At 40.7% G+C, this 14,848-nt stretch overlaps 1 protein-coding gene across 1 annotated transcript in view; it reads left to right on the top strand.

The window, feature by feature from the left end:
• Positions 1-7,515: 7,515 nt before the first annotated feature.
• Positions 7,516-14,848, top strand: part of NOX3 (NADPH oxidase 3) — a gene marked incomplete at both ends in the record, with an annotated part of 52,795 nt that continues 45,462 nt past the window's right edge. Inside the window, 5 exon segments of the mRNA XM_081093684.1 lie at positions 7,516-7,548; positions 7,550-7,606; positions 8,244-8,339; positions 8,452-8,562; positions 9,556-9,640. Of these exon segments, the coding sequence (XP_080949810.1) occupies positions 7,516-7,548; positions 7,550-7,606; positions 8,244-8,339; positions 8,452-8,562; positions 9,556-9,640 (382 nt within the window).

The following is a 14,848-nucleotide window of genomic DNA, read 5'->3' as shown; positions in this document are numbered from 1 at the left end:
GACTTTAGATTAGTCATTAAAAGGGAAATATTGCTCTACATCACTCCTGAGCTTTCCCTCAGTTCTTGAGTACTATGATGTTAGACAGTTTTGATTCAAAGTATGAGGCTCTGCAAACCACATCTTAAAAAAAAAAAATGTTATTGAGTCCTTTTGTGTGCGCATGCCCTGCGTTGTTGGATGGCGATGGTGATGATCACGACTGTGGACAGGGATATCCTATTTTGCCAGTTCCTTATTTAGTGCTTATTGAAAAGCTGTAGAAATCTTGTCATGGGACCAAGCAAACATACTTCTTTTTTCTGTGCTTAGCATTCTTTGTTCTATTTCCCTTTGTTTTTGAATTTTGTATTGTTTCGGTTCAGCTTCCTAATGGCCCTTTGTCAGCAAAATAAATCTTCCAAGTTGTAATAATGCACACATTGATAGGAGAGTAGAATCATAACAAACTGCATGAGATGACAAGTGAAGAGCAAATCATTTCATCCTAGAGGAGAGCTGCCCTTGAACCTGCTGAATGACACTGGCATCCTTCAGCAAAATGTGCAGTGCTTTCTACAACTCTTCTTTTCATAGCTGGTGGTTCGACTGGCAACACAAAATACTAAGTCTTTGTTTGATCTTCCTGTTCTTCTGAACTCCGGTCAAACTATCCCGAGTTTGGCGAACTATCTTGTAAGTTCCTAGCATGTTTAAAAGTAAACTTTCCAGCTTGTCTAAATGGATCATGAAAACAGGATATTTCAATAGATGTTCATTTGCTTTCTTACTCGTTGCCAGAAAATACATGGCTGTTGCAAGAAGTATTTATTTACAGGAAGCTTGATTTATATTATCTCACCCCTCCGCTATTAAATTAAATGGGTGTAACTCATTGTTGGATTCCAGGGCCTTCCCCTGCGGCCCTGGGGGATTGGTGAGCGAGCAGCGAGAAAGAGCAGCAGGAAATAAGGGTTTGGAAGCGCTCTCCTCATCACAAATATGTGTCTTCAATATTTAGTTGTTGTGGCAGGAAAACGGCAACAAATACATGAACTGTAAACCATCTGGCTTGAAATATGTTCAAATATGAATGTTCATCTTGAAACATGAAATCTATGGAATTCTGGCATCCACTTTGACTTCTGAGAGATGAACAGCTTGGGTATGCAAAGAAGGGATTTCTGGACTAGCCTCTCAAACTCGAAATTCTCCGGAACTCAGAATGAGACGCTTCACTGCCTCGCGAGGGAAACTTCCCTCGCACTTTCCCACTTGAAGAAACTGCACGGGCTGCTTGAACATCCCGCACCTGTGTCTTGTACAGAACTGTCTTGACATGTGAAGAAGCAGAGAAACGAACGTGATTCTGTCCTGATTATGTAACGCTGCGTTCCCGTGCTCGCTGGACACATTATAGAACATGGAAAGCATGATCATTCCAGCTTCCACCAGACCCCTACACCAAAAAGTTAAAACTAGCCAAACAGGAGACTTAGTTGGGGGGAAGACATGGTGGGTTGGTCACTCTGGTCCTTGATGAGGTGACAGAGCCAGTGCCCTGCAGAAGGAACTCGCAGAATGACCTTGAGCCGGCTCTTAGGTGACTTGCTAAATATAAAGTCATGTGTTGCAAGTACATGTGAGCGTGGGGAAGATGGAGGCAGGAGAATGGGAAGGGAATGGGGCACGGAAGCCCTTTAGGCCAAGCAGTCCAGCCGGGAGTGAGCACAGGAAGGGGGTGGAGGCAGGAGTATGTTTTGCACACCCTTTCGTGTTTTGTGAGCTTATTCGAGTGACCCTTCCAGAGACACTGCCACTCAAAATATTTTCCTCCTTCTCTTCTCCACACTATTTAACTTTTGACAAAGCCCACCTCAATCCACTTCTGCAGAGAATTCTCCCCAGAGTAAATCCCTCAGCTAGACGGCTCTGGGCTTCAGGCGCCCCCAGGAGTACACCTGCCCTCCAGGAGTCTCTGTAGCTGTTGCCCAGGTACTTGCCGCCTCCCTTCTGCTTTGTAAGCGTCTAACACCCACTGTGCCCAGCACGGGTGATGCCTGCAGTGGTCTCAGCGAAAATTCACTTGAAAATATAAAAATTGGATAAATAAGAGAATTATACCACAGGTGGGGAAAAAAGCATGAACTGGATAATGTAAACTAGGTTTATGATACAAGCCATTTCTATTTTATTCATTTTTTAAAATATATTTTATTGATTTTTTACAGAGAGGAAGGGAGAGGGATAGATAGTCAGAAACATCAATGAGAGAGAAACATCGATCAGTTGCCTCCTGCACAACCCCTACTGGGGATGTGCCCGCAACCAAGGTACAGGCTCTTGACCAGAATCAAACCTGGGACCTTTCAGTCTGCAGGCTGACGCTCTATCCACTGAGCCAAACTGGTTAGGCTATTTTATTCATTTTTAAAAATACTTTTAATTGATTTTTGAGAGAGAGAAAGGGAAAGATATATATACAGAGGAACATCGATGAGAGAGAAACATTGATGAGAGAGAAACATCAATTGGCTGCCTCCTGCATGCCCCTTACTAAGGATCAAGCCTGAAATCTGGGCGTGTGCCCTGGCCAGGAATGGAACTGGTGACCTCCAGTTTCCTGGGTTGACACTCAACTACTGATCCACACAGGCCGGGCCTGATACAAGCCATTTTTAAATGATATTGCTAGAGCACAATGTTTCCTGAAATAAAAATATGATATACGTAATTCAGCAAAGGTAGGGTACTGGTGACATGCTTAATTAAATTTTACTGGCAAATCAGATATATTTTAATGCATGGACTTCCTTACCTTTTGTCTTTTATTCTGATTTTCTTTTTAAAAATAGAATTTATCCGACATGACTTATCTAATATAAATGCATAGTTATCACAACAAATGCTCCTCAAGATAACCAGGAAGAATTTGAGATTATATGTTTGTATTTTTTTCTTTTTTTATTCATCTCTTTTCAATGTAATACTTAGATATATATAAATGTTTTTAGGAAAATGAAAAAACAACATTTAATGCTTAGAAGAGGGAAATTTGGCAACATTATTTTTATACTCTAGGAACTCTGCTATATCCTTAGGGAACTTAGATCTTAGTATGCAGCAGCCAGTGCTGCGAGATGATCAATCTTGCCCTTGAGGATCAAACTGTTTCTTTGTTGGGGCAACTGTTTAATGAAGAAACTAAAAAGAACTAAAAATATAATAGAGCAAATCCAATCCAGGACTATGTTGTAGACCAAACTTTTTGATTCGAGGGCCACAATGGGTTCTTAAACTGGACCGGAGGGCCGGAACAAAAGCATGGATGGAGTGTTTGTGTGAACTAATATAAATTCAAAGTAAACATCATTACATAAAAGGCTACGGTCTTTTTTTTTTTTAGTTTTATTCATTTCAAACGGGCCGCGGCTGTTGTAGACAATGCAGAGTTTGTGTTCGTATCTACAAGCAACTAGCCTTTCTTTGTAAACATCTTTGTTCTGTTTCCCTCCCACTTTTTCCTTATAGAAAGTTTGTTATTGGTGACCTTTACAAGGGAAAAGCCCACATCATCTTTTGTGTGTTTTCTGGAAGAGCTAACTGCGTATATCCATTTAATTACAAAGACTCCCTACCTTGGAAACAAACAATGCAAATTTCACTTCATTTGTTCTGAGAAATAAAATGTATTTGCAATGAAAATAATCAGGTGAGACTAGATCAAATTCTGAGCATTTATATCACTTTAGTAGATTTCGCACATCTACCTCTCTTTTTAGGTGCAATCGTATTAGCTTGGCCTAATTCAAATAGTCTTGATTTAAACTCTGATCTGTACAGACTCCTTCATTGAAGTACAAACTGAGGCAGACATTTGAGGCACGGTCGGCACTCCTGAGCGATACCAGGGGAACTAAGAATAACGAGAGGGATCACAATGTCTCATTTAGCAAAAACAGAGCTTCTGGGAAGGAGCCCAGAGGCTGAACTGAGTTGACCTTGGGGGTGTGATATGATATAATACCTTGAGTCTCATAAAGTCTGTTTCCAATGTTGTAAACCAACCAGTGGAGTTATCGAATTATTTCTAAATGTGAAAATAAAAATGTTGAGAAGAAAAGGTATGTCCATCAGTTGCTTAAAACCATTGAGCTCTGAATGAATCTGAATGTAATTTGAAGTTTACAATTTTTATGAATGAACTAAATAACATTGGAAAGGTCTACAAAAATAAAACCCAGGAAGAAAAATGCTGAATTAAGTCATGACTTATGCTTTCATAATACAATAATGATGCATTCTTATGCATTATAAGTGAACAATAGCTCTATTTTAATACAATGTACCTTTACATATTCAAAAGAGGAATGAACACATTTTAGAAATAAGAATGAAGCATGCAAACATATGTTCTTAAAACTAATCCTTCCAATTTTTTTCACCACAAGAAATATCCTCAGAAATTAACAACAACAAAAATGACCACACATTATTATTCATCAATGTATACCTCTCATTTGTAACACTGTGTGAAAAGTACAGAAGGCTAGAAAATTCTAACTCTTCCTCACACTCACTGAATCTAAAATAGACACGATAGTATAAAATTCTAGGTGTATTCTATCTGAATTAATTTTATAACCCAACTGAATAAGGCCTCTAAGATATGTAAATCCTAAACACTTGAGAAATAACAAGTCATTTCATCATGGAAGATTATTGGTTTAAGGAAATGACTATGAAAGCTTCACATCTTTATAATACTCACTGTTAAAGAAGCAACTGAAGATATTTCACTAAATGCACTCTAACCTCAGGTTAATGCTGCCAAAATATCTCTACTTTTATATATTTCTAGAGGGGGAATTCCTTTAGAAAGATGTATTTTTCTAAAGGGAAGAAAATTTGCTAACTTTTTATTGGCAACTCTAAGACTTCAGCTAAAGAGGCATCATCTCATGTGTGAGCGTGTTGATGAGGGTCTGGGGGTATGTGTGTCTGTTAGGAGAACTGGAGATGACGGAGAAACAAGAAGGGCTTCATGGGAGGTAGATATAATCAGCCCCATTAAACAAATGTGGAAACTGCGGCTCAAAAGAGGTAGTAACACAGTCAGGGCTAGTTGACAAATAGAAAGCTCACCTATTCATCAAAATGTTTAACTTGCGATACCAAAGTTCAGGATGGTTAGAACTATGGGGGGTTTTGAATGGAATCTGTTCTAATTGAGTATGGTGAGATGGTAGACATGGAGACATCTGCCTTGAAATAAGAGCATGTTACCTATATGTGGGGAGCCAATATAGGATTAAGCCTCAGGCTGACCTGTTGGCAAAGTCACAAACAAGTCCCAGCTTCGAGGGCACAGTCCTCTTAGCATAATTAGGCTTGACCTTATGATGCTCCCTAGATCTTACCTGGGAAGCTAATGGGCCAAGGGAAGTGCAACAAGAACAAAAACAAGTGAAACTCACAAGAACAGTGTAACTTCGGTAACCACTACCTTGTTTACCTCTGACTATAAAAATAAAGGCTCAGCTTGTCTCAGGATCTTTCTCTGTGGCCTTAGCCAGGCACAGGAAGATCCACGGAGACTAAAGAGAGCAAGAGAGTTCTGAACGCTCTCTCAGTGTAAAACATTCTTCACGGACTCCGTCCACACCTTTGGGAACCCCTGGACCCCTGGGGCTGGCCCCTGGCACCTGTAGTTCCCAAAAGGAGGGGGCACCTGGGGAAGCACCAGTCAGTCAGGAGGCAGAAGAAGACAGAAGAGCCTTTATTGTGGTGTTTGCGGAAAAGAATGAGCAAGGCTGGGTGGGCAAGCTGAAGAAGCTTAGGACTAAATAGTTTGGAGAATTTCAATAGACTCTGGGCTGGAGGGATGGTTCTTAGTTCTCTGGTACGTGGCCCTGGGGTGAAATAGGGCAGAGAGAATGTTGAATTGGTGTGTGAGAGCTTGATGAAGGAGGTGATTGGGGCCATGAGCTCTGGATTGGTTTGTTTGCCTATCAAAGATGTGTTCCCAGGCAAGTCATTTGCTATCACAGGAATTAGCTTATCCTGGGAAGGACAGGCTCTGCCCAGTGTTAGCAAGGCTCCCAAGATGTTAAAGACATTTTTTAATATAGAAAATAAAAAACATGATTCATAAACTAGAATAACTTGATTTTTATATAATTCATTGGCATTATGTGGCAATAGCAAACTTAATCACATATAACCCATATTTATTTGAAATTAATCAACTAAATTAATTGCTATTAAATATGTCCAATTTATAGGAGTGAAATTAATATTTGTATATTAAGTATGTTTGATGCACAAATCCACATATTAATACTTCCTAAAGTGCAGCATAAGGTAGTGTTTAAAAATGAAGATGCTCAGGTCAGAGAGAACTGAATTCAAGTCCCAACTGCTTCTACTACAAGATTTCATTGGGTCTGTTTCCATATTTGTATAATGGGCTCTATGATACCTATTTCATATACTTAATGTATGATTTAATTGGACAATTCTCAAAAAGCTCTTAACCTACTACCTGTATTATTTATTTAAAGTTTAGGATTATTATTACTGGTCAAATTATTATTACTCCTACCAGGTTTTTTCAATTTTTTATTTTTTTAGGACAACTAAAAAGATTCACCATATGAAGACACAGAAAGCTTAGGCAATCATTCAAATGATTCAAATATCCTCCTGTTTTCATCTTCAATGTCTGAAATTTTTAAATAAAATACTTAGGCCAGGACTAGCCAGAAAATTGCTTCTATTGAGACAACTTCACTTACCAGAGTTGTCATAGTCATTGCATTTAACAACTTTGACATATGAAATCAGAGCATGGCCAGGTTCATACACAGCTACTCCTGGGATCAGGGTATTCTCATTTACCTCATGGGTGCACCAAGTGGGATTAGGAAAATTGGATTTATTTCATTAAGCCCACAGAAATCATCTATTTCATTCTTTCTAGTCACACTTTCAGGTTTATGAGAGTTCTCCTGTATGTGATTTTTTAAAACGATCTTTTCCTTTTTCTTCACAATCTTCCAAAAGAGTGCTCTATTCATATTTATTTACACACCATTCTCTATCTTTTAAAAGAGCTTACTTTTTAAGGGGAGGATAGGAAATAAAGAAGAGAAAATAAACGAAGTAGAGGAAGCTCCTGTGGAGTGTTTTGCTGCATCTAACCTTCGGCAGTTAGGTTATTTCTCAGATTTACATAAAGACTTATTATCATCTTGACTGCAATCATGTAGAAAATGAGTGGGGTATAAAGCACATGAGGATAATTTAATAAAATGAGCTTTCTTTGCGTAGGAGATCTTTGAAGAAAGGAATCATTAGACAGAGACTTGCCTTATATTCATCCAGGTCATGAGGCGTGTCAGCTCGGTGATGTGCCTTTGGCATGAAGTCCTTAATTAGGAATTCCTTGAGAGCTGCTCCCAGTAGGTGCTTCCTAAGACAAAAAGACAAAATAATTCAGCAGAGGAGCCTTGACTAAGGAGGTAACTCAGGTGAATGAAAGGAATAATTTGCCAACAGCAAAAAAGAGCGAAGCTGCGTGATGGAGTGCTGGGTTTTGAATGAGAGTCTCTCTGTCATGTTAGTCGTAAGTGTCATTTCTGCTGTTCAACTTCAAACGTATATATTGAGTCGTCTTTGATTTTTAGAATAACGTGTATAGGGATGCTGAATGGCTTCAAGTATTACTCTGGTTAAAAGAATAAAACTTGTTAGAAAACATTTAGTAGATATATTTAATGTAGCCTTGCAGAATCATGTAAAGTTGTTTTCCGATTGAGTTTATTTTTAATTATTTTTAAAGTCAAGTAGCTTGTCTTTGCATAATGTATGAGTGCTTCTCTAAATCAGATGAAGTCTTTGAATTAGACTCTGAAATTGGAATTTTTCTGGAGGACTCTCTGAGTTGTCTTTAAACAGTTCCTCCTTCTCCTTGATAGCGTTGATTTAAAACGTTACAGAGCAATGCTGATTAGGAAGGCTTTGTACTTTCATAAAATTCCTTAAAGAATACACATACATGTTTAAGATATTTTTTATTAAGGTAATGATTTCTTACCAATATAATTACTGTTAAAAACTAACCTATAAAATAATTATATGGATTCATTCTGATTAATATTATTTCACTTGAACTGAACCCCAAGAAGAACCCCAAGTGATTATGAAAAGGAAAAAAAAGATTGAGGATCGTATCGGTTTGCTCTCTTTTCCTCCTACTCCAGCTCTCTTGGTTGGGAGTTAATTCATATCTGTTTTTCGACACATTCCGCTGGTATGAAGAGGAAGAGTCTTTCTTTTACACACGAGTTATTCTGGGGGTGAGTAGAGTTGGTGACTACACATTATCATTTTAGAAAACAAAATGCATCCCGTTTTCCCAGCTTCCTTGTTTTCACTGCTTCTTTCTCTCATATCTTTACATATGGACAGTCGACACTGGCGTGGGCAAGAGCATCTGCAGTCTGCCTGAATTTTAACTGCATGCTAATTCTATTACCCGTCAGTCGGAACCTTATTTCATTCATAAGAGGAGCAAGTACTGTAAGTACTAAAGTATTTGAAATAATTTTAGTGGTTATGACTAACAGAAGTGCCCTTGGACACAGAGATGTGGTTTATTGTGAAAGTCCCAATTATCTTGTTTAGATTCAGGTTTGTTTCTTTGTAAGAGAACACAATGGCCAAAACTGAAAATCAGAAACTGGTCCATCTGACTTGACTTTTGTTTGTGCCATTGACTCCCTGCATGACATTGGGCCAGCGCTCGACCTCTCCCTGATACGTTTGCTCCATCTGAAAAGTAGGGCTAATAAAATTGAGCTCATTCATTGACACAGAAGTATTATAACAGCTTGAACTATTACCATTCCTGACTGAAAGGAGACAAATATGCAACTGAGCCAAATATCACTACAGAAACATCTGAGTTCTCAACACCAGAAAGCACAATCACAGCACACAGATTTTACTGTGAATACTTTAACCCCTACCGGACATAATGGAACATTTCCCAATTATATTGATTTCACTGTGCTGGGTACTTAACTGAGGCTCATGCTAAACAGAGCAACACACTGCACAGAAAGATGACCTTAAAAAACCTGTAATAGACAGAAATTTTTATATATGCATACTCATCATAAATTTATGAGTATTTAGATGTAGGTGATAGTAGTGCCTTTCTTTGTGTAATAAGGGGTAATTTATAAACTACCCAACCACATCAATGACAATGGTGGGTATCATCTTCATTTTCTAAATAAGCTGAGCATGAATATGAGCAGGTTTATTGTAGAGTTTTGACTTATCGCCAGGGTACTACTAACACAGTCATTTTTATTGAGTTGAAATTTTAGGAAGCCAATAATAACCATTTGGCTTTGCCTGTTTGACTAATGAATGTCCACTGTGTTTGTGTCACATTGCCCCCACCTTCAGTATTTAGAAGCAGAGTGTGGTCCTCTCTTTATTTCTCATGACACTGTCATCACTATGGTATTTCCCAAAGCAAGACTTTGATTTCTGTTATCCTAGTGCTGCCGAGGAACGTGGAGAAGGCAATTAGACAAAAACCTCAAATTCCACAAACTGGTCGCCTATGGGATAGCCGTTAATGCAAGTAAGTGCTTATTATTAATTGACTGATGGATTTTACAATGTCTAATGTTTAACTTTAGAGCTTTGTTTATTTCCTCTCACCACAGGCTCGCCCTGAGGTAAAAGGAATCTTTGCCTTCCATCTAGACAAATGGGTTTTTTAATTTCTAATTTACACTCATGCAATTTTCTCTACCAAGCCTTCTGTTTCTCCGGAGAAAGTTTATGAAACTTCATTTTTATTTGTGAATAATTGAGCTTGGTGTTAATACAATGATAAATGCCTATTTGACTATTGAATACTTTGTGATTCAATATAATTCACATCAGAAATAAAATTGGCCTATATTCAAAATTTTACTCACAGCCATAAGAAGGTGCCTATCAAATGGTATCAGGGGCAGTAAAAAGAAAACAGAAAAGCAAGATCCTGTGAACAGGTTCTGAATAGTGCTGAGCTAGTGAATATAAAAGGATCTTGAAAAGATGTGAAGCTTTATAGGCATATAAAGTGTTATTGTTATTTCTTGAATTGGAAAACAAGAGAAAGGCACTAGAAATTAATATCCAAGGCCAAGGTTAAACTCTGGGGAGAAAGACAAGTGTGTGTGTGTTGGGGGGAAGAGGTAGTAACCAACAAGCTTGTGGTTTTGTTGGACAAAAATTACGTTGAAATAAAAAGCTATCTGAGCGATAAAGACTTATGATTCAGGACTGTTTCCCTCGAACTAATTTAACTATAAAATGTTTTCCTCATTTGCTTTTATCCTCTCATGCATAAATAATAGCAGAGTAAAAAGAACACTCAAAACAAATGTGGATTTAATTAAGCAACAAGACATGACAGACGGTGCCCGAGTGCCAATTAGCACAACTTGGGGTGTGTGGCAAGATATGTGGGGAGTTTTCCCCATCGATGTCTTCAACACCAGATTAAACCAACCCAGGCAATGTTTGCAAAAGGTCTTTGTAGTTTGTTAAGAAGTAAGAGTAAAAGGACATCACGTTCTAGAGGAAACCAGCTAAGGGGTAGAGGGCAAAGGGCAAGGCTAATTCACTTTTGTGTTCCAAGGCCTAAGGACTATACATAGGTGCCAATGACCATTGATGAATGACTGAATGCATGAAGGAGCGAAGACTCAGGGAAGGTTTCAGCTCAGAAATAGTCTTTCCCAGGCCTTGAAAATGATCCAAAATTAGAACAAGGGCCCCTGAGAGTACTGAGTTCCCTGTCCTGGCTGGTGTCCAAGTGGATTCAGGATTGCTCCTTAGAAGGCTCTTGGGAGAAGGAATTCAAGAGATTTCTAAGTTTTAATAAAATCTTAAGTTCTTTAATTCCTGCATTAAAAGAGGAGCTAAGACACAGTAACATGGCAGGAAGGATGTTATCACTATGCAGTCACTGAAAGGCAGAATCAAACTCCAAGAGAAAGTTACAAAGATACTATAAGCAGAAAGAACAACAACCAACAAAACAAACAACAAGAAAACAACCCACAGCATCAAAACACATCAGAAAAGAAGGCAGAGAGCAAGGGAAAATGTGTTATGAAATAGTTTTAAACCTTTGAGCACGTAAATTTCTTTATATGTAATCATATATCAACAGCACAAATGCATAAGCAGTGTGTATCAAATGTCTCCCAAGTGCAATATATTCCAGTGGGCGCCATAGCCTTCTCAAACTGGGGTGGTCAGTACTGTTTTCAGAATGGAGTATGACTCAGTGGGGGCAGCAGTCAGCTAGAATCAAGTTATCCTATACCCCTGTAGCAGGAGATCGGTTGTGTGGTCTCAGAGAAGGCCCCTCCTTCCCTCTGTGGAATTAACAGAACACTGATACAATCTCCCCATCCCTAGAAATGTGCAGCCGAGCTAGCTGTCAGGAGTGGACCGGTTGGAAACCTACTGACTACAAGGTCATTCACTTATGGTAGTTGCAGAGAGAATGAAATCCAAGGTTAGCGTGGTGGGCAGGCTCCCTCGTCAAGCCCTGCCTTCTAGTCCAGTCTCATCTCTCCCCACACTCCCTTGCTTGTCCTCCTCGGTGTACCCAGCTACTGGCAGTTCCTACGTGTCTGTGCTTTGCTCTTGCTTTCCCGTGTCTGAAATGCTCTTCCTCTCCTTCCTCACTGGGTGAGATGTCACTTCATCCAGGACCCCTTGCCTGGTCTGCCTCCCCCTGACCCACCAGGGCTGGGCTGTCCACCCCCCTCCCCTGGTTGGTGGCCATAGTCACACCTCTTCCAGCAAGAGAACTTTCTCAGACTCTGATTTACCCCAGGGCCTGAGACTGTGCCATATGCATCCTTGCTCATAATAGAATCTCAACAAATTTGGCCACATCTGAGGATGAGTAGGCGTCGACCAGCAGGCAGAAGAGATGGACGGAACTAGTGGGAAGGTACAAGACATGACAGGAGTCCTTGGGAGAACTCAGAGCAGTTTAGGGCGCAGAAAACAGAGTGTGGGCAGGGAAAAAATTCAAATGATGCCAACTGTCCAAGATAACAAACCTTTGATGCCCAAAGATTTAAGGAAAAAACTATTTCAGAACACATTTTCCCTTGTTCTTGGCTTTCTTTTCTGATGTGTTTTGACGCTGTGGGGGTTTTCTGGTTGTTGTTGTTCCTTCTGTTTATAGAATCTTTGTAACTTTCTCTTAAGAGTCCCATCCTGGTGCCACAAGAAAAATAAGGTGCTATTCTTCCTCCTTTCCCTCACAAACCCCTGGAGAGAACCAGCCCCCTGGCACTTGAACCCCCACTGCTCCGCCACTCCTCTTCTGCCACCGCCATGGCAACCAGCGGGCTGCAGGGGTTTCCGATCGTAGCAAAGGCAGGAGGGTGGGGAGAGGTGGCTCGGCTTCTCCCAAACCCTGGCAAAGCAATGCTCACATTTCACAGTAACTCAGAAAGGCAGCTGGCAACAGCGCTTTTAGAGAAAACAAGAAAAAAAACGCAGCCTGGTTTCACGGATGTGCGGCTGCTTTTCACATTGTGTCCTTGTGCTGTGCCCGCCTGGGAGCCGCGGGAAGCGTCCTGGGCCGTGCTTATTCTACTGGCATCGCCCATTAGGCTGCTCTTCAAACAGCCCACCGGCTTCAGCGAGGTGTGTAACCTGGGCAGAGGCACGTCCGGGCCGACGCCTGCGTGCCAGCCTCTGATTTCTCATCCGCTCCCCTAGAAGTTGAGCTGCAGACTTTAATTGGTCACATCATTAAAGGCTGTAATTAGAGCCCGAGCCCGGTGGAAGCAGGCCGGGAGGAGGAGGGGGAGGCTAACAATGGTCTCTGTAATCAAGGGCATCACCGAAAACGCAGCAACAGGAACTCTTCTCCTTCTGGCTTCCTGCCTGCCTGCTTGCCTGCCTGTGATAAGACTGCCGGTGTTCTTCCGCCACCAATAGATCATTTCCCGGGACCCCTCAACCCCTGGTATACAAATCGTAGTTTCACAGCCTGTTCGTCCTTATTAATGCAGATCTTTCTGGACTCTCTGGTCCACGGGTCGACCTCAGAGGCCCTTCCAATTGGCTAGCAGTCCTTGCAGCATGAGCTTCCTGCAAGGGGACTGTAAACAGCGACCCAAGCAGTTCCCTCCAGCAAATTCTGCAACTTGCATCTGCTAGTTTCCAGGGGATGACAATTACCCAAGTGCAGCGCCCGATCAATTGCTAAAATTAGGTTGCAAAGCTCAGTAAACATATCAAGGACAGGTTGAGAGGCTTGAGCTCAGAATGAAGCAGGAGGGTGAGCTCGGAAGGAGGCAGGTACTGAGAAGAAAGATTTGGAGGCCTCAAGGTAGAGAAGGCCCTAACTCTCAGGACCCGCATCCCCAAAGAATTGGTACTAATCCAGGTCTGCTTCAGGCACTGGGAGCTCCAAGGAGACTCTCCCCCCCCAGCCCTGCCAAACATTAAATTTAATTTACAAATGAGTGGAATGCGCAGGGTGCCACAGTCAATATATGTTTCTGCAGAAATCAGACCACAGAGTCGAAAGTTTGGGGCCAGGTTCTCCCTGTTGGAGTGCAGCCAGGATTTGTCCCCGGGTCTTTATTTCTAATGGCTGCTTCATTAGGAGGTGACCAACTCAAAGATAACAGGAACTGACCGCCCCCCTTCCCAGATTCTCCCTCCACCGTGTTTCCTTTGATCTCCTGAAAAATTAAAGAAAGAAAGAAAGAAGCAAAAGGAACCTTCTCAGGGCAACTGGCTCTAATTGTAGCCTTTATGATATTTTTGCTTCACTCTTCAATAAAAGCTCCTTATCTGAACTCAAAAGTTCACACACCAATTAAATGTGCATTTGTAGTATGTCCAAGATCGCTGCTCTCTTTTAACTGTAAAAGTGCTTTGGTGAGAAAATAAAATTGTGGGAAGACCCCATAACAGCAGCTTTTAGCCTGGCTTTTGGGTGGGAAATGTTTATCTTGCGCTCTTCCAAGGGCTCAGCACAAAGTCCTGAGGAGCAGGAGGAGCCCACCTGTGCAGCTGGTGGCACTGGATTTGCCACAAGAACTTAAAATGCCTCTTTAAGCCAGTGTTGACTTTGAAAACATCTTAAAGCATGAGTGTCATGTTTGCATTATTTTATATTGGACTACAGATCCCTTTTAGATGATAAATGCTCCTGGTTAACGGCAGGCAGAGACAGAAAAGGCAGGCAGCTAGAAGGGAGCTCCCATAGCGTGTAGCTCAGCCCCATTCACCCATTCCACAGATGAGAAAACAGAAGCTGAGAAAGTCAAGTAACGAAGAGGTATCCTCTTTATTATTCTTTCTCCTACATAATGTCAAATCTAATAACGTGGTAGGATTCTGATGACTCCGGAGAAAGAAAAGTAAAGTCGCGTCACTCCTTGGCCACATACTTGAAGCCACTGTCCCTGTAAACTTAGGTGACTTGGTTATTCCTATTAAAATAACTAAAATGTATAAAGTGAAGAATCTGAAATATAATGTCTGAAAATGAACAAAATCAGCGTCTCTCCTGGTATCTATCAGGTCCCCATAGCCCTGGATTTGGTAACTGGGATATTCTCAATTCCAAGTCATGATCATAATAACATTAGGATCAGATTAAAGAGGAAATAACATGTTTAGACAAAGTAGACACAGGCAGTTTTCTCTCTGAGAATTACTGAGATACACAAAATAAGAGATTCTACATTTTATCTTCTACCTGTAAAAAAAAAAATGAAGAAAACCCAAGATGGAGGCAGCTAGA

This window comes from Myotis nattereri, assembly GCF_964212035.1.
Source record: "Myotis nattereri genome assembly, chromosome: 6".
NCBI classification, from domain to species: Eukaryota; Metazoa; Chordata; class Mammalia; order Chiroptera; family Vespertilionidae; genus Myotis; species Myotis nattereri.
The sequence above is the reverse complement of the archived record's forward strand: the minus strand, read 5'-3'. Positions and strand labels throughout refer to the sequence as shown.